The sequence below is a fragment of the Equus caballus genome, chromosome 9, assembly GCF_041296265.1.
Source record: "Equus caballus isolate H_3958 breed thoroughbred chromosome 9, TB-T2T, whole genome shotgun sequence".
NCBI lineage: Eukaryota > Metazoa > Chordata > Mammalia > Perissodactyla > Equidae > Equus > Equus caballus.
In genome coordinates, this window is record NC_091692.1 from 71,815,388 (window position 1) to 71,839,304 (window position 23,917).

The following is a 23,917-nucleotide window of genomic DNA, read 5'->3' on the forward strand; positions in this document are numbered from 1 at the left end:
AAATAGAAATAAATATGAAGAATGTTAATTGGTGTTTCAGAATTAGATGCCATTACGTTCATCAATTACCTGATCATTTTCCTATTTTTCATTTCCTTTTTTTTTCCTTTTCTCAAAAGACATATTTAAAGTGCAAATTTACAGATATTGACTCTGCTCTGCTGACTTACACTTCGCTCCCACGTGAGCTTGGTTTATACAATACAAAACAATTCATTATGTCAGTCACTTATTCCAAACAACTGTGTTCCATGAACAAAAAGGCCAAGTTAATTGTTTAATTGTATCAACCAGTTGTTTACCTAAAAAGATATATTTTGTTGACAGTCATTTCAAAAGTTCTTCATGTTTTTTCTGTTATTTTCAAAGGATTTCAATTTTACATTTACTCATATAAGGATAACAGTTCGCTGGGACTCCCTATACATTCAATACCAAGAACTGTTCACATGTGACCATGTTACATCCTAATAACCTATTTATGAGATGAGCATTATTATTCCTCTGTGAATTAGAAAACAGCCTCAATGATGAGGTCAGGTGCCCAAAGTCAGCCATTAGGAAGGAGCCAGTACTTGAATTCAGGCACAGTTGAAAAATAATGGTTTGCACTCTTTTCATAGATGATCTTGGAAATCTGGATAGGTTTCTGTTAATAGGACTTTTTCCTATTCTTCCTAATTTCCTAGGACTATACAGTTAGAAGATCCATTAGATAATCTTCTCAAAGAGATAATGTGTATTTAATGTGTGTATTGACATTTCAATACACACATTAAAAAGTAATAAAAGTAAAAACAGGACAATTAAAATTTTTGTTTTCATTCAGTTTCTCCAGCCATTAAACCAAAATCCCTTTTACAAAACAACATTTTTTGGCCATTTAGCAGTGCCTTAAAAGGAAAAAAAAATAAAAAACAAGTCTTGAACACTGGTAATTACTTACAGTGAATGACATTTCATTTTTATAGGAAATCTTTAATAAAAGTAGATCTAAAATATCTGTCAAAGATGTCTGTGAATATATAATTAAGATCTTTAACAGAAAAAAATAAAATTAGTAAAAATTTGGGGTTACTTTTTTCATAATGGCATGTATTCATTTCCTTTCTTATCTACAAAAGTTCCACATTTTAAAATATACACTTTTATAGTAAATCCAGATTACAAGCTTTTGCAATGTAATTATTCATTCACCCAATTATTTTAATACCACCTCTGCTTTAAGGAAAATTGTCTTAACAACTGGAGAGGAGGTCTCAACAATTTATTAATGATTAATTCAAAGTTAATTGCATTTTTTCAAGTATATTTTACCTTAACTGCTGATGAATAGGCAGACTAAAAATAAGAATATTTAAGATGACTAAAATTTTGAGCAGTAAAGTTAACAGAACAAGTTAATAACATTCTTATTTTGCATTTAAGAAATAAAATAGTAACTCACTTGAAAACTGAATTGCAAATCCAGATTTGCTGATATAAAAATCCGTGTCAAACTGGATGGTTACTATGTTGAGAGTGCTATGGATTCCTTCAGGAATAAGAGATCCACTAATTTCCTTTAATAGCATCTCATTTTCTGGTGGACCATCCCAAACACGGAGTATATCATGTGACGCTTCCGTATCAAAAGCAAGAAACTGCAGGCTGTGGGAAAATTGTACATCTCTGTTTGATTATTCTAAACATGAGTTGAGTTGTAAATAAAGAATATAATAAATATGCGTCTTTGCTTTTGTTATATATTCCTTTTATTCTACCTTTGCAAATTACAGGAATTTCGGATATATATCCTTTTTAGCGTTCATGAATTTTAACTGCCTCAACAGCAGGTGACACTTCTAGTGGATCTTGTACATGTCAGGCACTGTGCAAGATGCATTATAAACATTTTCTTTGTTTGTTAAAATGACCCAGTGAAGCAAAAACAATTTTTATCTCAATTTTACAAACGTGGCAAATGGAGTTTAGATAGAGTGAATAAAATTTCCCAAAAGGGGGCAGAGTCATGATTTGAACTCAAGCTATCTGACTCTGTAACATACACATTTGCCGCTGTTTCAAGTTTTTTTGTTTTATCAGAATCAAATGAAGTTTATTCCAGGAATGCAAGAATAGTTCACATTCGAAAAACCATCAATACATTTTATCACAATGACAAATATAACAAAAGTCACATGAACATTCCAATGTATACAGAAAAATCATTTTTGAAAACTTCAACATCATAATCTTATCCACTAATCTAGGAGTAAAAGAGAATTTCCTGAATTTAACAAATAATGTCTACCTTCCCCCAAACAAATGCGCAAAAACTGTTTCATGTTAAATCTACTGTGCTTTATGACTAATCTAGACAGAATTAGTATCTGATACTGTAACTGTAGGACCTTGAGGTCAAGTTAAAACTGACCACATCTTATCAACAGAAAGTTAAAGCTGTTTTTCAGGGGAAAGCAAAAAAAAAAAAATGCAAGTCATGTGGCTAGAGCATGCACAGTGGAGAATATCTTGACCTGAAATAACACCTGGAACCAGAGATTTTCCCACCCCAGAATCAAAAGGACCAGGACATGACCGGAAGTTCAAAGTTGGACTCTCGTCAGAAGATAGGGGCCCGCTGTCTAGGAAGATCAGGTGTCAAAGCCCCTTCCACACCTTGCCATAAATGTTTAAAGCCCTCCAGTCAAAACCTGCCCTGCCAGCACTTCCACATACCAGTCTGTTCCCCCCAAACTCTTAACTTTTGACCCAAATCCTGAATCGGGGAGATAGATTTGAGAGCTTTGCCACCTGTCTTCTTGCTGGTTGACCTCACAGTGAAACCTTTTCTGTTCTCAAAAGCCAGTGGTGTAACCATTGGCTTTTTATGCACATTGGGCAGAGAACACCCTTTCTGTGTGATAACAATATTTTTTGTACTAGTGCCCCAAACTAGAAATCCAATTATATCAAAATGTTCAATGCTTTCTATACATATCACATTCATGTCTGATACGTGACTTCTCACAGATTTAAATTTGGGTTGTAATTTGCTATCAAATATTGTTCTTTAATTTTTAAAAATCCCAGAATCCTGTTGAAATTAATCTTTTCAAGTCGACTAATTCTAATATTTAAATCAGACGATGCGTGATCTATACTAAAGAAAAATGGTCTGAGAATCGGTGAAGTTGCCGTCTGGAGTTCTGCAAATCCCCTTGCGAAAGCAACATATTGTTCACATCCACCAATGCATGGACTACACCTTTCAGTGTGTCATTTGGAGGGCAATACTTGTTTCCTATAACCATCTTCACCCCTAGAAGCCTGTCTGAAATTGCATTTATATAAAGCAGCAACTGCTAAATTCAAAGCCCTTATTTTGTGAGAGATGACACACTAAGTAGCTCATATGTCAAGGAGGATTTGTTCATTTATTAATCCATCCCCAGCCATAACCAGAATAGTTAAACTAGGGCTGAAAGTACATGGTGGCCTCGGAAACCTGACTGTTGTTGATTTAGGACGAGATGGTTCTGTCCTCATCTAAGACACATCAATGTGAAGAATTGTGAGCCATCTAACCTAACTCAGCAGGAAAGAAAAATCAAATATGGTTAAAGAGGCAGGGAGCAGATGCTCCAGAAATGTGCCTAAACCAGGCAAGACAGGCAGTCGTTACTGAGTCCCCTTCTAGTCTTATTTCTTTTAAATGTTCGTAAGGCTGAATTTATGATAGCTACCTGCACAACTTTGTATGCCTACCAAAACAGTGGACTCTCCATCTTGAGTCATCAAGAGTAGAAGTCCCCAAAAAGCAGTAAAAATTCTCAACCTCTGTACCCTCCTATAAGTAGGAAAAGCTTCCCTCTAAAGGATTATATCAGTGACCTCTGTGGCCCATAAATCAATAAATCATGCTTATGAATACTTTTTTCATATTTCAAACAGATGAAAACCAAATTTTACCTTGCCAAGGCTAAAAGATATTGAAAAATCTGGATATTGTTTGATAATATATATGGGAGCTGATTAGGAAATTCAGATTCCCCAGTAATTTTGAGAAAATGAAACCCGTTTACCTGACAATGTTTCCTGGATCTACCTCAATCATCCACATGCAGCGCAGATTATTGTCGTACGGAAAGGGGTAACCAGGAGACAAGATTCTTCCTGATGATTCTCCTTTAAAACGACCTCCACATTCAGCTAATAAAAAAGAATAAAAAATCTGTCACAATTTAATGCCAATCTTTTCAAACAATCTACAAATTTCTCAAGAGTATATATTTTTTCACCTTAAGGAAAATAAGGATTGATTACTTCTTTTCTTGAAAGTATACATTTGTACATGTTTTCTCAGATTAAGGTATTAATTGAAGCAAGAATACATTGTACAATAAAACAATAGAGCCTCAAGTTAGATGACATAAATGATAATAAAATAAACCAAATTAGGGAATTAAAAAAGGACACATTCAAAAACTCTGAGCTTAGGCTTCCAAACATTTTAAGAGGTATTGTTAAATAATGATAATTTTAAAAGGTGAAACAGATGGCAAGTTGCTGACTGCTGGTTGTTTGCAGGCTAAATAATTCATTATCTTGCTACCCCACCTCTGAGAAAAACCAATCTTTGCTGAGGTCCCTCAGGCCTTCTAAATTTCATTGTCCTTTTATTCTTTTTTAAATCACTCTAAAGTCTTTCACTTTTAACCTCCCAAAAGTCAAAGTGGCATTTTTATTAGATTTCTTACTGCAGTTAAATCTAGTTTGGTTTTGATTTCATGTGGTCTCTAATTTTAATAAAATTTATCAAATTAAAAATGTAATTATTGTCATACAATATAACTAAACTTTCATTTTGAGGGGGATTCCCTCTTCATTTTAATACTATTTCATATATTGGTATGTCTGGAGTGATTCTACTTCAGTAAGCAGATGTTCTAGAAAAAACTCTGTACTGGAGAAAAGAAAAACCAAATGTTTTAGTTAGTTCTACATCTCTAAACCCTAGAAACAAGGAGAACACTGTGTAGCACATTATACATTTGAAAATTCTCCAGATTATCCCCTTACCAAAAACCAAACCATAAACATTTTACTTTTTGCTTAAATATTTGAAGAGTCTCCTACATTTACTTTTTTGTTCTCTGCACTGTTTCTATCTTACTCAAATTCAATGACTGAATTAAGCTTCTTGGGTTTTTTTGTTTTGTTTTGTTTTTATTATTAGAGTAAAGAAGGTCAAAGACAGAAAGTTCTAGCATTTGGAAGAGACCTAATAACAACAGAATCCAATGGTTCAAATTTGTAGGCTCTATTCATATAGGTAAATTTGTTTCAAAGATTTTAGATGTTCTATTTCACCACACTGGGATGGTTAGTTTTATGTGTCAATTTGGCTGGACTATAGTACCCAGTTATTTAATCAAACACTAATCTAGGCATTCCCATGAAAGTATTTTATAGATGTGATTAACATCTACAATCAGTGGACTTTAAGAAGGAAAGGAGATACCTTGGATAACATGGGTGGCCCTCATTCAATCAACTGGAAGGCCTTATGAGCAAAAACTGAGTTTTCTAGAAAAGAAGAAATTCTCCCTCAAGACTGTAGCATCAACTCACGCCTTAGTTTCCAGCCTTTTGAACTTCCCTATGGATTTTGGACTTTTCAGCCCCCAAACCTGCTTGAGTCAATTCCCTAAAATAAATAAATCTGTTTAGATAGATGGATAGAGAGAGAGAGAGAGACAGATAGATCTAGATCTCGATCTCGATCTTCAGGTCAGCCCTGGTGGCCTAATGGTTAAGTTCAGCACACTCTGCTTTGGCGGCCTGGATTTGGCTCCTGGGTGTGGACCTACACCACTGTCTGTCAGTGGCCGTGCTGTGGTAGCAGCTCACATACAAAAAGAGGAAGATTGGTAGTGGATGTTAGCTCAGGGCAAATCTTCCTCAGCAAAAAAAGAAAAAAAGAAAAAGATCTAGATCTTCTATTGATTCTGCTTCTCTAGAAGACCCAACTGATACACACCAGTAGGCGACAAAGCAATTTTATTTTGTATTGTAACATTAATTTAATTTAATAATAACAAACTTGTCATTTTTAAAGTAAATAAGAAGACATCATTATCTCAGATGTCACCATCACTTATTGTGGTTTTTCTCATTTTTTTAACAAAAAATTTGTCGGACAACTGAACTATGTAACTATATTAATTCACTTTTCATCATTTCTTATGATTTATCACTATTATTTGCACACATTTACTATGAGAGCAAATTGGATACTTCATTCCTCCAGATTAATTTTTAATTAGTTGCAGGTCAAACTGGAAGTTTGTGCACTATGTTCTATCTTGAATTTAAACATAGCTCTTTTTTCTCCATATTTCTTTGCTACAAATATTACTTGGCACTTTGACTTCAAATGAGCCAGTGTGATAGACCATAGCACTGGAGTTCCTATTCGGACAGAAGACTTATGTTTCCAGAATAAAAATGAAATAGTGCTTTAAGAAGGTATACAGGTTAAATCCTTCCAGCTCTGGTGCTTCAAAAATTAATTTCTGTTTGACCAGCTTCAGAAACATAACTACTTAGAAATAATCATATAATTAAGAAAAAAGTTTCTTATTTGAGAGAGGGAAAAATATGGCCAAATAGGTATTTAAGGTTAATGAGCACATAAAATTATGATCCTAGGCCAGATGGTAAAGCTAACAATTGTGGACAGTAGAGAACACCATCTAAGATAGAATTTCATCTTCCGTTATCACGGAAATCATCAGCACGACACACCATGTGTCCAATTGTTTTCAGCTGTTATGCCTGATCATCCATTGTTGAAAAACAAAAGTCTACCCTTCTCCTGAAATCTTTAGCAGTATCAAGTCACTATGTTTTGACTTGGGACATTTGTAAATATAAAGTGCACTGATCTGCTGTAAACATAATTAAAATCTTCTTCTGATCCCAGACCAAATGTTCTTCTATTTGCATAAAATGTTTCCAAAAAATGAAGAATGTCTTCATCTTGGTTCAATACATATAGAAAATATATAGTTTTTAATGTATTTGTTTTGTGATTTTTACTTTAAGAACAACATGGCAAATTAGTATTCACAAGTTTATAGTTCTGTGCTATTATAACCCTTAATGATTTTCTGAATATATTTCTTATTCACATCAAACAATACAATCTCAGAGAGAATTAATCAGTGCTACATTTTTCTCATAACCAACGCCAGTGGGCTGACTGTTGGTCATATTCCAGAATCCCAAGCCTTGTCAACTTAGGCTCATTATTATTTCAGATATTACTCTCATAATCTATCCAAAATTCAGATTCCATTTGTAAAGAAAGAACTATGATTGCATTTTGGTTAGATAAAAACATGTTTGCTTTCTATGTGAATCAATGTTTTAATAAACCAATAGAGGCCTCATGGCATCAAAAAGACTGTGCAATTAGTTGTAACGCCTCTAGACAAGAATTTCATTTTTTTGATTTGTATTCTAGGAAGATTTGTGGAGATTCCTATACCAACCATATCAATTAACAAAGATCACAATTTGTCTCAAAAGGTGCAGGTCTGCCAACTTATCAAATTACATACATTAAATATATGCAGTCTTTTGCGTAACAATTATACCTTAATAAAATTGTTTAAAAAAAGGATTCAGGTCAATTTTATCCATATGGGCCTATACAGAATGGATTTGTGCCTCCATAAATGCCAACAAGAAATAAGAATGACTAAAGAATCACTGTATGTCTGTTCCCTACTGAGGAGTTAGCGTTTTCTTAAATTGTTGTTTTCTTTTGTTGTCCTGGTATTCCAAGCTGGCACCTATTTACTTGGTCTTTGGAGAACAAAAAAAAAGAAGAGGTCTTTATCAACACTTTTCTATCTACCCTCCCACCCACACATACCCAGTCATTCATTACTGATCTATAAGATGGTAGTAATAAAATAGTACTTTAGCTATGCAAAAAAGAGAGAAAATGATCCTTCTCTAGTTCATGCAGGCAATACATCTGATGTCACTGACTTTCACATGCCTCTTCTTATTGAAATTGGTCAATTATATTATGCTACATACACATAAAAAAAAGCATTGCAGTTTCTTGGATTTTTGAAAAAGTGTATATATAAAGAAAGCCTTTTTAAGTTATTGAGAATAGTTTATTGTTTTTTAATCCACCTTAAGAGCAGGGTAGGCAATATTTTTTATATTAAAACAAATCTGGTCAATGTGATTCAATAAATATGTATGATTAAGAGTCTTAACATATTTTTTAGTGAACTAAATTTTATGTCAAGATAAGAGAAATAAAATGACTTGATATTGTACCAAAAAAATGTACTCATCAATAAGATTATGAAAGGATCTCTTCACTTTCTATAATTTCCCTCTGATAAATTTGAGCTACGAATTCATTAACTTCTTGATTTAAGGTCTGAGTTGTGTGTGGACAGATAGAATCACTTAAAAAGGTATAGTATATTTTGATAACACTTCTATAGAAATATTTCCTGAAAATCTAAATGCATATCCTACCAATACAGGAAGGCAGAGGATAGTCCCATGCCCTTCTCTCCCCTGTCATGCACTTGAGAAGGCTACTTCCATGGAGAGTGTAGCCTGGATTGCATCCATAAATGATAGTGCTACCAGCAAAGTGGCCTTGGTCACTGATCTTGTATCCAAACTGAGGAATGCCAGGATCCTCACAATGTGAAAGTTCAAAACCTGTAAGAAGAATATAAGTTCATTAAAGACAAATTTAACAGGAAGATTTAAAATTGCACAAATAATCCCTTTCTATTACTTTAATATGGTTACATACTTTTTCCTAGTTGTATTACTCTTGCCATATTTAATTTTGATAGTATACAACAGCCATAAAGTGCTTTTTTCTTAAAATTAAAATTTGTTGTATTTTTCAAAGTTATCAATGATACTGCATAGTCTCTATGACTATATCATGGCTTGTTATAGTACTAACCTTCTTGCCTGCTTCAAGCAATTTACAGCTAAATAATAGATTCTGATAAATATAACTACTAGGACTATATCATCAAAATTTCAACATTCAGACAAAGTATATGAAATCAGAATTGTCCAAGTAACAAGTAAGTCCACTGAAGTAGAACTTTAAACTGTCTAACTTTTATAGTCCTAGGAGAAAGTAAAATAATCTCGTGTTTAAAAGATACTTTATCAAGAGATAATATAACATAATAATTAACTTGAAGAACTCTAAATTTTTATATTCTGCCTTCTCCGGAAATGTACTGCTCTCAAAAATTCTCATAGAAAAAAAAAAAAAAATAGGAGCTTCCTACCTTTTGTCATTTAGGAGTATAGAGAAAATATTTTTGTGTTTCTGCAGAGTTGGGGCTTTCTGCATTAATTTTACTGGAAACTTAGGACCCTGGGCTAAGGGCAACCCTTGAGAAGCTTTTTGACAACTCTAAGAGTAGAACTCCAGAGAGATTTACCTAACTCTGGAGGAGGTTTGTCTTTACATTTCAAGGGAGAATGAGGCCCAGGAAGTTACAGATTATAAAAACTGGAAACACAGGAGAATAATCCAGCCCTTGGAGAGATATATTTACATTCCGAAGGTTAGAATAAAAACCCAGAATCTATTCCATCTCATCTCCAAGGAACAAAAGTTTTTCTCCCTCCTTTTGAGAGAGGAGAGGAAGACAGCTGCCTTAAGCAAAGCAAGTCCATTTTTCTTCATCCCTGTCCCTGACCACTTGTGTAGATTTTTCCATCTGATTTTCATCATGTTGCTACAGAGGTAAGGACTGGGTCAAAGCATGGGCTGATACAGTTATTATTGTTAATATTATATTAGTTAAATAATAATAATTAATTTCTCTAGATCCAGAAGACCTTGTGTGCACATTCAAAATAAAATTAATGAAGATGAATAATAAAATTTAACAATCCTAGCACAATTCGTTGTTAAGATTTTGAAAGAACTGGAATAGGATGCTTCATAATTTAAACCAAATATGACAGTAGCAATCAAAATCTAAGTTCCCTAGCTGTGGAGTTCTATTGTCTTTAGTATTTTATAAAATACATAAATGTAAGATAAATGCTATAATGAATTAGGTGCAAAATTATGTCAGTTGTAGTTTCTGAGACTAAAGGACTATAAAGAATACTCTAGATAGCCTCATGAATGAGGGAAATCTGTGATTTCAAGACAAATAATATTAGAGAAAAAGAAAAATTTTATGTGTGCCTTGAATCACGTAATAATCAAAAAGAGATCTGCATCTCTTACAGGCACAGGTCCTCAGCCAAATTAATCTAGATTTGAACTACAAAGCAAAACTGTCAGAATTAGCTTACTGATGTCAATAATTTACATCATTGACTTCTTGGAGTATCAAAACATACATAAAATCATCAGAACTTGTATAGCTCGAAGTACTGAGTTACAGTACAATTTCTGTATGTTGAGGGATATGTTAGTTCTCTGAGAACATAAGGACCCCTTCCTAGTCTCTTCTGGGGAATCTTAATCATTCCCTCTTCTGTTAGCTGACACAATTATTCTACACATTTTAATTCAGTTACAATCATTTCCTTCTTTTCTTTGCTATCCTACAGACTGGAATTATTTCATTTTTTTCTCTTTCTCACAATGCCTAGACAGCATAAATCCTGGCACATAGCAGATGTTCAATAATGTTCATGAATGAATGTGGATTCTTGGAGGCAAATATCTCTAGGAGACAACTGAAAAAGAAACTAAAGTAAGGCTGATGAGAAACTGAAATTTATGAGACAATTAAAAAAAATCTTCAGGAATTTCCTGTATGAAGCAATCTGTGACAGCCCCATTTGGGTAAAAATATGTTAAAATAAGGCAGATGCAAACAGCTTCAGAAACAGAGCCATACCATAGTCTAGAAGTTGTCGATTCAAATGGTGACATATATAAGGAGATGTAAAGGATACACGGTCAAGCAAGCCAGTCTTTCAAACATGGAAGTAGAAACAGCAGAAGCAGTAACTTTTAATTTTCAGAACATATTATTTTGCATGGATCTGCACACTTAAGACTACATTTAAAGTGTTTCTGCTCAAAAATTGCAAGTTCCCATTCCTTCTACCAGCCATAATATTCAGTTTATCATTCAAGATGCAGCCACTTTTGAGTTTTACTGTATATCATTTATCAAAATAAAAATGGAAATCAAGCTCTCTCTTCACAGTTTATTAACAAATTCATCCTTCCTTAACTTGAATGTTCTGTAAATGTGATTGGCAACTGCTGGTGATGAGGTAAAATGGAGATATTCTTTGTAAATTAAGATAAGTTATAATACTTTGCATTGTAGATGAAAATGCACATGGACAATAGAATATATTCTACAAAGCACAACATAATTTTCTTCAATTTGGTGGAATTATTGTTGCTTATTCATAAATATTCAGAACTGTCTTATCTTTATGGAAACATTCATCTGCCAGTCTTCACTGAAAAGCTCAAATATTTGAAACTGACAATTAAATAAAGATGTGTATGAAAAATCACATATACTATAAATATTCACCATTCCTTGTGAAACTTGACACTCTGATGAAATGAAAATTTCTAGAGCAAAAATGAACTGAAAATTCCCATTGCCTAAATTCTTTTGACTTGTTGAATAACTTCCATTGAGATCTAATTCCTTTCCTGCCACCACACAGTATTTCTTTAACTGTTTCTAATTTAAAGTTATAATTTGAAACCTACAAAAGACTACAAAGGATAACATAACCTCAACATCTCGTTCTATCATATTCTAGTATGATAGTTGCTTCAGATTAATATTAATTTTAATTCAGATTAGTTTTCAGATTAAATTCACATTAATTAATTCACATTCACATTAATATTATTACTAAGAAATAAATATTGCAAAATAAGTTAAAGCTCTTTTGGTGTCCCTCCTCAGTCCCTTTCTGGTATTTCCCTACTGAGATCTAGCAAATATTCTGATTTAACATACTATTCTCACACATATTTTATATTTTTACCACATGTATATGTCTATGAACAACACATAATATGTTTTGAAAGTATTAAACATTTTATAAATTATAAAATTACTTAAAAAAATTCTTCCAAGGCTTTACTTATTGCCCAACATTGTGTTTTTACCTTTATATTTATGCATACACACTCACACACACACATTTTATTCGTTATAACTACTTTGTGGTGTTCCACAAATTCCAAAATTCTCCAGCTGATGAGCGTTTACACTGTATCCAATTATTTGGTGCTATGAAAAGGTTACATCTCTCTGTCTCTTTTAGCACATGTGCAAGTGTTTCTATAGGGCATGTATTGCGTAGGGATTCAAAGTTCATGTTGTCCTTAAGATTCAATCAAAATCTGCTAATCTTATTTAACTTCTGCCTTGGCCTACAGAAAGATAAATAATTGAATCCCTATCTCAACATAATTTCTGTTCAACTTGTTTATGAACAACTGTCTATTCACAAAGGGTAATGTCATATCTGGTCAGCAAAACAGTACCAATAATACAATAAGGCAGATGGCTAAGATATATTAGTGACATTCTAATACTCACTTTTTAAATGTTAGTAGAATTTTTGATGTAACAAAATCACAAAGTCTATGTATGCTTCATTTTTTTGAAATTCAGTTAAAATGTAAATATATATTTATTATTGTTAAAGTTAAATTTTAGAATATTTAATGGTGAATGAAGATATGTTAATTTTATATACCAAAAGTAAGAACATTCAAACTGCTAAATAAAAAGGGAAGTAAGCTGTTAAGAAAATTGAGAAAGGATGTTAGCTAAATATATTAAAGTAATATACCCTTTTTGAAACCAAAAACATTAATAAAAGGTCTTTTTCATTTTTTTAATTGAGATATAATTGACATATAACATTATATTAGTTTCAGGTGTACAAGAATGATTCAATATTTGTATATATTGTGAAATGATCACTACAATAAATCCAGTTAACATCCATCACTACATAGAGTTATGATTTTTTCTCTTGTGATGTTTAAGACAAAGGTTTTAAGATCAATTCTCACTTACAATTTTCAAATATACAATATGGTATTATTAACTATAGTCACCATGGTGTACATTACATCTCTAGGACTTATCTATTTATTTCATAACTGGAAGTTTGTACCTTTGACCACCATCACTCATTTCAAGGAGATAAGTGAAGATTAGATTATTTTAATCTCTATGGAACCCTTTGGTGGATTTAATTCATAATATTTAGCAGAATAATCTTTAAGAAGCATATTTAATATTTGGATATTAAATTCCATTTAGTCCATGGGTCTTGCAAGAAAAAGTCTTATTTTAGAATTCTTTATATTTAAATGATGATGCATATAAAGCAGTCAGTCAACTTTGCCACTTTAAAATTCAAAAGCAGGAAATAATTCATGATCAGACACAACAGCTATGATAGTCCTCTGACTCAGACATAATAAAGAATACAATGGGAATAAAGAGAAGAAGACAGTGGTGAACAATTATGCATTCCTTTTCTCTCACTAACCAAACTAGTAAAAAAATGGATACACACTTATTTTTCACTAATCAAACTATATCAAACTTTGAAACTACAAACTTTAAGAGAATGCTTTAAGAAGACAATCCTTAGAGTTTTGAGCCTATAGAAGTTAAGAATTTAAACAAAGAAAAAGACTGTGGAAATGATTGGTATGTATTTCCAACTGGAGGAACAGGAGGTAAGGTAGAGTTCTTTGTTTTAATTGCCATTGTTTTAAATCCTATGTTAAAGTTCTGATAAAAAAAATGTGTTAGTTTGTGTCTTGTACGTCATGCATTTGTAAAGCATTCTGGGATGATTAGGTTTAGCTTTGCCTGAATGTTAATTTGTAAACATCAGCCATTAGGCATTTGACCAAAATGTATAGTTGGTGCACTCTATACATACCTAGGAATGGAATTTTACTAGATATTGCCAAATTACTCTCCTTTACCAATTTTCAAATCCCAAAGTTAAAAGAGTTTCAAGTTCTTCAAATTGTCGTCAGTATTTAGTACTGTACGTTTTTTTTTAGTTTTTACCAATTTTATGAATGTGCAATGGCATATGATTTTGGGTTTAATCTTCATTTCTTATTCAGCATGTTTTTCACTTATTGGCCACTGAAGTTTTCTCTAGTGTAAAATTTTATTTTTCCCATATTTTCTTTTAGACTATTTTTTTCTTATTGATTTGTAGGATTCCTTTCTAGAGAGTGTAGGTTTTTCTGATATATATAATGTAAATATCTCCTTCTAAAATGTCTCATCTTTTTACTTTGTTCATGGTGTGTTTTATTATAGAGAAACTTAAAAAAATTAATAACCTGGGCTTGGTCAGGAAAATAGAAGCCACTTAGATATTCTGGGTTGCTAAACTTCAATATAAGAAATCACAGAGAAAATACAAGAAATGGAGAGGGACTGAAGGTCAGAAGAACACTGCTGACTTTCAGGAAACCCAGGAGTTCAGGGAAGCTGCTGCCACATACAACCACCTGCCAGCACCACACTCCTGCCGGGAGATGCTAGCGGAAAGTAATTGGCTTCTCCATCGATCCCACCTTTCAGCTCCCATAGGACTCCCTTTAATTGTCAGAATCTAAACAGAGATCTTCACTGGTAAGAGTATGCGAAATGTAGTTACCAGATTTTTAGTCTCTTCACTTCAGGGAAGTGCTTAGAAGGGCAGGAATGCTACTTACTATTGACAGATTTTTGTTTGTATATCTTGTTTTGGAAATCTTTCTCTACCTTAAAGACATAGCTATTCTAGGCGACATTTTTTTCCTAAACATTTTAAAGTTTAGACACTCATAATTCTTCAATCTGCCAGAAATTAATTTTAAGTAAAGAGTAAATTTGTAGGTCTTTAGATTTTTAAGTTCAAACTTTACAAAGTTTTTGGAATGAGAAGGCTATAAAAATGGTAATGATTCTTCTGTTATTCTAGTATGAAGAAATTATATCCAATATTGTCAATGTAAATAACAGATAAGCAAAAAAGATTTCTTTAACATTTCAGTTAAAATACCTTGTACTATACAATTCAGCATCAGTCAATACTTTCTTTATTGCCTGGCTAATTTGCAGATCTAAAGAATAAAGGAAATGCCAAATATATCTAAGCGGTTCATAGGATATAGAACCACATGGAGTAACTTTGTTTCTCCCTTGTAATTTACTTATTTTCTACTTGCATTTGCATTAAATAAATTATATACTAGGAATAAAGTTAGAGATAATAGGTCATCTGATTATTTTTCATGGCTAACCTTGCCAATAACATAGTGGTAACTAAATTAGAGAGTTTAAATAGGGTAAGTTATTATATATTTATAAGGCTAGTGCACAAGAAAAGGCATCACAAGATAGCTAATGCCCATCTTTAATTTGAATATAAAATTTGAAATGGTCATGTTCCATGTAATTGAATCATTTTAAGCAAAACAACTGTTGGACTATGAGAGTTCAAATATGTCTGAATTTTTCCCTTGAGATAACAGACATTTCTTCAACAGGCATTTTAATAAATTAAATGTGCAGAGGTGATAATGAAAGGACGTCTGAGCCAAGAGGCATGGCCTGATGGCTGGGCATCATGGACATTGACCAGATCAGCCTTTGAGAAGACAATGCTATAATCCATCAAAAAGGTGTCCTTTAGTTCTGTAATGGATGGTTGTTTAAAACACCCAGTTCCTTTCTGCTGAATGCAGTGGGGTAACTACAAATGAATAGAACTAAAGGAATGTGCAATGAAGCATATCTGCAAGAAACAGAGTTTAAAGACTTCATGAACAACATAAAAGATACTAGGCCTAAGTCATTCTCTGTAGTGAATTTGGCCAGTAAGAAAGTATTCAGATTCTCAGGCATAAAATGACCAAAGTATCTTTGTGAAGAATTTCATTAAAATTAAAAAATTATTCTTTTAACATTTACATCAACAATAAAAAAGATGTTAAATTCATGAAATTTTATTTATAAAATATCTAAAACGAGTTGGAGGTAATACAGTATAGTGATTAAGAGCATGCATTCTAGAGGTAGAGCCCCTCAGTTCAATTTCCATATCTGCACTTGTTAGTTTTGTGACCTTGAGCAAGTAATATAACCTTTCTGTGCTTTGTTTTCCCTCCTCTTCTCACTGGGTATAACAGTACCTCCCTCATAGGGTTATATCTTATACCTAGTAGGTAGTAGATAAATGTTAACTATTGTTTTTAACTCATATTAATATTATGATAATGTTGGAAGTCTCCGTGTGCCTTTTAAATAAAATCCAAGCCTTACTGTTGTCTACCTTTCCCCTGCCTAGCTTCCAATTTTCTCTCTCATTTTGTCCAATTTTCCTTGCTCATCCAGCTCTAGCCACACCACTCAACCTCAGGCCTCTTTAGGCCTTTGCACTTGCTGATGTATCTGCCTAGAACCCTCTACCCTCAGATGTGCATGTAGTTGTCCCTTCTTATAATACAGGTATCAACTCAGGTGACACTTCCTCCGGGACAGTCCCTGAACAAACAAGCTCCAGTAGCCCCATCTCCTGTATTATCCATCCCATTGCCCTGTTATAAAGTATTTCTAAACGCAGTTCTCTTATCTTTTGTTCCTATCTTTATTTTCTGCCTTGTCTCAAAAAAAAAGTTAGCTCCACATGATCAGGAACTTTGTCTCATTCACTGTTCTCTTTATCCTCAGAGCATAAAACATTCTAGTGGGGAAAGATAAAATCTGAACCTATGACCAATAAATAATAAATAAGTTAGTTCCAGGAGAGGAATAAAAAGGAAGATAAGACAGGTCAACAAACAGAAATGATGTTACTACAATTTAGCCTTCAGAGAGATACAGCAAAAGACACCAGATTTAAGAAAGCATTCTTGAAACGTGCATTGAGGGGGGAAGGAGTCTAGTCAGAGTAGCCTATCGGGTTTTGCTAAATTCTGTTATAGAGTTATCCAGAGCAGAGTGATGTTTTAGGGAGTATACTTATACTGAGATCTTAACTTCTGACCTGTTCTTCCAGCTTTTGAAGACAGGAATGCTAATTTTCTCCCACTTTACTCCACTAAACCTGCTAGGAGAGACAGTTGTGCCTTAACAGGTCACAGGGAAATTAACAACTAATTTGTATTATATTAAGCACCTAAAGTATGACTCATCTAGATCTTCATTTAGGGTGAGTTTCTGATTTGTCAAGGTCAAGAGTAATTGATAGGTATTGTTTTGAGAAGAATTGAAGAGTGGTCTGACTCGAGGAGGTAATTAATTTTGAGAGGCTGGAGGGATGACGAACCGTGGAATTCCCTAATGGCAGTCAAGTTCTGACCAAGTTTGTCACAAAGGCTTTATATTAAACCAACACAGCTGTCCACATTTCAATTTTCTAATTAAACTAGAGCTGATTGAGAAACTTTTTGGAAGAAAAAGGAGACATTTTCTCCCCTCAGGTGTGGTATAGCATTTTTATACCAGGTATGTACATATAATTTATTTATTGGTGGAAGAAAGTGAGAGAACCTCACTGTCTTCTTAGCATAGTATAGCTAAAACTATTAACAATGGGTGAGCCAAATGCTTTTCCTTTCTAAGCACCCAAGAGTCTCTGGGCTTCCGTGACACCATAAATCAAGGTGGCATATATTAATACAATATTTTTAAACTTATTTTTTCAAATATCTTTTATAGCTGTACATTGTAGTAGACACTGTAAGTTGTCTTGTTAATGTCTCTTCTTCTCTTCCTCCTCACTAACAAAACCCTGATTTTGTTCCCGGCAGTAATCGAATCATATCAGGCAGTATATCGCAATGGTCTAACCCTAAACCAATTACTTAGTCTGCCAAATACTTCATTCTCTAGATTGCCTTGCTGGAAAATTTAGGCGTAACCACATGGCCCAGTTTTGGAAAAAGAAAGATAAGAGAATGTCTGACAGAAGATTTGACATTCCTAATAAAAGGGACACGAGGTTGGCACTCTGTTCCCTCTTTCTTCCTGCCTTGAACATGCCGAGTTAAAGTAGCCATCTTATGACTCTGTCACAACAAGCATGAGGGAAAAAGTGGATACTATAGAAATGTCACAACAGAAAGACGGGCAGGACACTTGTCGACTAGGTTGAGCAGTTGAATCAAGACCTAACTACCTTATTTCTTTTATATGAGAAATATAAATCCTGGTTGTTTAAGCCAGTTAAGTTTTCCATTCCTTGAGGCTAAAAGCAGCATCTCAGCCACTGTTTCCACTAGTCCATTTGCTATTCTTAGTGATTATATAATAAATAAACCGATAAGACAGTTGAAATAAAATGCATCTTAAATGCCTGTTCTAAAATATTTCTTCATTTTTATCTCAGGCAAATGTGATTCTGTCTACTTAAAATTGAACATAACCAGACAACAGCAAGTGTTAAGTCAACAAAACGGATAATAGAAAGATAGATAGAACATGACTATCATTAGGTTGGGTGTCATTAGATAACTGTGGTTATAAAAGGCTTGTTTGTGCTAAACTAGAATTGTGAGAAGCCAGGCATGCGTGGCTAATCTGAATTGGACTATTTGCTGTATTTGCCTTGAATGTGCTTGATATGGTTTTCCCATTCTCTGTGCTTTTCTTCACCCTACTCTCTTTGCCTGGAATACTCTCCACCATTTCCTTCTGTGACCCATCAAGCCTACCTTTAACACTACCTCATTCATGAATCCTTACCTGATCTGTCCTAGCCAAATGTCCTCTCTCCTGTCTCTAATTCTCTTAATGTGAATACAGGGAATCCCTCTGCATCACATAGGGTTCTCTTAGATGTTTCAGAAACAAAACTGGAATAGTAATTGTAAAGGGAACAACCACAGAATGTCAGGGGTGGAGTAGGCCTTAGGAAATGATTGGATACAGGGATTACAACACAAATACATGGTCTTTTCCATTTTCCTCCATGTTTGAATACCTTAGCAAATTCTCTAATGTTCAAAAGTTGATTAATTACTGCTTCTAAGAATTTAATGAATATTTAAAATATGTGGCCTAGTAGAATCTTCCTCTATATCACAAAAGCATTTTATAAAGTCAATAGTCAGATCATATGTTAATTTACCAATAATATGTAAAAAGATGCAATAGAACTAAAACTGACTAAAGACTTTATGAAGGGAAATGGCCCCCTAAAGAACTACGTACAATATGTTTGCAAAAAAGTATAACAACAATACAATGTGATTACTGCTACATTAGTTGTAGATATAAATACTGCAAAAGAAATGTCAAAATGTGGGGTAACTCCAGAGGCCGGCTCTATGGCATAGTGGTTAAGGTCATGCTCAGCTTCGGTTGCCCAGGGTCTGCTGGTTTGGATCCTGGGTGCAGACCTAGCTCGTCAAGCCATGCTGTGGCAGCAACCCACATAAAATAGAGAAAGATTGGCACAGACGTTAGCTCAGTGACAATCTTCCTCATAAAAAAAAAGAACCCAAAAAAAGTAGGATAACTCTGGCTGAAAGAATCAGGGTAAGCACCAGTGGGGACATATTTGAGATAGGTCTTAAAGTTCAATAGTTCAACTGATGCCCCAGGTGGGTGGGACACAGCTGAAAAAGAAAGCAGCTGGGGCACAGGTGCTATGGCTGGGGCTCAGAACACAGCTGTTGGTTCACAAAATCATAGGAGCATTTCCTGACCTGGTGATATCTAGGAGACTTTCGAAGTAGACTATAAACATTTTAATTCGAGATCTGAGACTGAAACATTTTAGCTTCAGTTCTGAGACTGAAACATATTTATAGATGTACATTTGCCCTTTTTAAAAATAATTGTTTTTATAGTCTCTTCCCAATTCTATAGCTTCCCAGCTTCATAATGACACACATCCTATAATGAACAACTAGAGTCACTAAGAAGAGTTACTTCAAGTATTTGCTTTTTAAGGTTTCTCTTTTTTGACATCCAATAGCTCACATCACAACATAGCTCACATGAATGACAATGAAGTCAATGATTTTACTCCAGACACCTGAGCACCCCATACAATTTTAAATCCAGGTATGTCTTACAATGCCCAGTATATTTGCATCAATACTCTCAATTAACATAGAATTTAAATATCAGAAAAAGAAATCTAATTTTCCTCTATGAAACCCATTAACATTTTAGACAAGGAGAAATGCAAAATGATGCAAAACAAAGAAAGTCCATTATACAAACATTGAGCCATAACGTGAAAATGTCAGCAGCCCTGTTGAAAACTAAGAAAGGGAAGAGGAAAATAGCTTAAAAAATATCTGCCCTTCTGAGCAGATCACACCAATTAGATTTGAGCAATGATCCTCAATACCATTACTTTTAGTCCATAAGCCCAGTAATATCTGTAAACATGATTTACTTGGATTTTTATTTGTCTTTGGGAGGACTTCATTAGGAATCACATTGTACCTAGCAGTTCTCAGGATTTAAAAATATGTATTCAAGATTCATTCTGTTAATTTATGTTTACTTAATTTAATCATGCAACAACTCTAGCACAGGTAGAAATAAGCCTTGAAATAAACAGGGAGCAAGAGTAATATCTCAGTATTATACACCAGGATATTTTAATATACTGAGTCATTATACTTTCCTGTCTCCTACTTCTGATATCATTAAGAAAGAATATTTTTACAAATGATAATTAGATTCATATTCCCATGTGAATATCTTTGATGCTATAACCTTTTTAATTTTTCAGTTTCTGTAATAGTTTCTGTTCATCTGACTTCTTAAGAAAATTTATAGGGGTCATTAGATTTTTTCAAATATTCTAACAGTAAAGATTTCTGAATATTGCTACTTAATTTATTTTGTTATATTAAATGAACATTCTGAACTTCCAAGAACCAATTTGATGTGATAGAGTGTAAATTTATTAAACACACAGCCGGTAACCACTTTGGTTTTACATCCACTTTACTTTCTTAGAGTCTTACACAGAGTAGAAGCTCAATAAATATATTATTTGAACATAATTTATTGTTCATTGATGTAATTCATCCATTTCTTATATTATAGTGCTGGTAAAATAGATTCATTTAATTCATATAACAACAGATGTAACCCACCGACCTATGGTTTTCAGTCTTGAACTTCTACCTATTTAATTGTCAGAATAGCTGATTTAAGTATAATAAAGTAGATCTGTAAGAATTTAATTTTAGTAAGTCAATTCAACACAAAAGCAAAACAATCTAAAAACTTTAGCTACTCTTTAGTGCATAATTATCCGAAACCATCCAATTATCATTACTGACTGACCAACTATAACTACTGCACACGTAGTGTGTTTAGCACTTACAGATGGGAGCTCAAACATTGAATTTCCATCTATTAAAAAGTATAATTGTATTTCTCAAATATTGAATGAGGAGAATATTGCTATTTAAAAAAAATACATAAATAAGCCCAAAGCCACAAATTACTTAACCTCTCTGAACCTTAGTTGTTTCAATTGTAAAATGGCAACTGTTAGAATGTCTGTAACTTATGGAGTTGTTGTTAGGGTCAAATAAAATTATACATGTAGAAAGGAGTTGTAAACTGCAAATTGATGATCAAATTTTGGACATCACTTCACCTTGTGTATTGCAATTATTTAATAAATATTCAGCATTTATATTTGCCAATTTTACTCTACCAAAATACTTACTGGTATAGACAAGTTGAAAGCCTTCATCTGTCCCTTCAGAATCTGAATTAAATTCTAGCCAGAGCTGATTTGAAGTACTGCTAAGAGTCAGTCCTCGCATAGATGCACCAGTGAAAGCACCTAGTAGATGAGTTGTTTTATCTTTTCCATCATAAATCTGCAAAATATATTTATAATTAAAACATAATATACCAACAGACTAATTCAGATCATGTATTTATATCTATGAAGAAGAGGAAATTATTATACTTGTCCTAAATCAGGTCACTACATGTTTTCCAAGGATAATTACATATATTAACTCCTACAAATATCAGGTTAAGCATTACAATTCCCATGGATAATTTTAAAGTGCTAAGTTCAGTAAACTCTAAGCAATACTCAAATTCATGTTATACAACTTTTGCTCTTATAATAAAAACAATGCCTTTTTATAGCAGACTATTTAAAATTGAGAATATGTACAGAAAGATTGGATTCCAAGACTGGTTGGTTGGTTGTTTTCATGCAGCTTGCTCAAGGGGACCAAATATGTACTTTTCTAAGAACATGATTAACATAAAATATACTTACTTCTTTTGCAATTTATATAACTTATCCATGTCCCTTAACTTATTTCATTTTTGACGTTCTTTAAAATATTGAGTACTAAATGCTTTTAGAAACTAATTTAACAAGGCAAAATATACAAAAGCAAAATTGATAAGTTCCCAAACATCCCTCTATCATTCTCATTCTTCTGGAGGTGCAAGTTCTCATTGTACTCTAATTTGCTTTTCTTTTTTTTGCTGAGGAAGATTCTCCCTGAGCTAAGATCTGTGCCAATGTTCCCCTATTTCTTACATGGGATACCTCCACAGCATGGCTGATGAGTGGAATAGGTCCGCACCCAAGATCTGAACCCATGAACCCTGAACCACTGAAGCAGAGCACACAGAACTTTAACAACTCAGCCAGAAGGCCAGCCCCTCTTTCTCTTTTTTCATACGTCAGCCACTACCACAGCATGGCCACTGATGAGTGGTGTAGGTCTGTACCCAAGAACCGAATCAGGGCCGCTGAAGTGGTGCGTGCCAAACTTAACCACTAGGCACAACAGCTGGTTTAAGTTTGCTTTTCTTTTATCAATGCATTATTGACATCTCTTCAGGTCAGCAGATATAGATTCTTCTTTTTGAGAGCTGTATAATATTTCATACAGTGACACTACCACAACTTGCTCTATCATTCCAATATTAATGAACTCAAGATTTTTCCACTAAAAGTAATACTGAAATAAACACCTTTTACATATAACCCCAGATTTTTTGGTTCTTGTATTTCAATAAGAAAGTTTACAAAATATGGGATTTCTGTGCTAAGATTTTCATGTATTGCCAGATTATTTTCCAAAAAGTGTATAGTAATTAGACTGAAGGTTTACCAACAGTGGATGCTACCATTCTTTTTCACTTGAGGCATGAATTTTCAATGTGGAAGTTATCCCCAGGTGGGTGAAAATTGGTTCTTGGGAAGATGATAAAGTGTTAGATATGATGATTTGCTGTCCTACAAAGATCAACTCTATCTGATAAACCTTATTCCGTAGTATTTAGTTTCATAGACTTGGGGCTGGGGCTCCTTAGGTGAATGATAACGAATTTAAAAAGTTGAGAAATATTGCCCAAAGTTACTTGTCTCTTGATTGAAATTGCATTACTTCTGACTTGGCATCAGAGTAAAAATTATGTCACTGAACTCCAGTTCAGCAATTTTGCCATAGCACGAGTATTGCCTAAAAGTTGTATTCATTACAGTGATGTCACTTAAGAAATGATTTTCAGGTGGTACATGGTGGAATTTTTTATTATTATATTAATCTGCATGATATACTTTTCTTGTGCTAAATTGTGGATTTAATTTGATAATCTATTTAGACTGTTTACTATAATTTATAAACAGAAACTTATATATAATTTCTAAATTCCTGCTTTTTTCCAAATTATCTTTATCATGTTTAGTATTACGTTGATGTTAATTTAATAAGATGAATTGAGAAATTTTCACTATATTTCTAATATTGCGATTATTCAAATAAAATAATGAGACTTTTCCATCTACAGAGTCAAGATTTTCTTCAACTCAAGGAAATGTTCTTGAGTTTTTGTTAACTTAATTATTCATT

General features: G+C 33.4%; 1 protein-coding gene across 7 annotated transcripts in view; it reads right to left on the reverse strand.

Annotated features, from left to right (window-relative positions):
* CSMD3 (CUB and Sushi multiple domains 3) overlaps positions 1-23,917 on the reverse strand; it is a 1,186,048-nt gene that overhangs the window by 289,394 nt on the left and 872,737 nt on the right. For all 7 annotated transcript variants that reach the window (XM_070221725.1, XM_001915960.5, XM_070221729.1 and 4 more), the window contains 4 exons: positions 21,754-21,910; positions 8,557-8,748; positions 4,068-4,194; positions 1,448-1,650 (listed from right to left, as the gene is read on the reverse strand). In XM_070221725.1, coding sequence (XP_070077826.1) covers positions 1,448-1,650; positions 4,068-4,194; positions 8,557-8,748; positions 21,754-21,910 — 679 coding nt within the window. The remainder of the gene's footprint in view (positions 1-1,447; positions 1,651-4,067; positions 4,195-8,556; positions 8,749-21,753; positions 21,911-23,917) is intronic.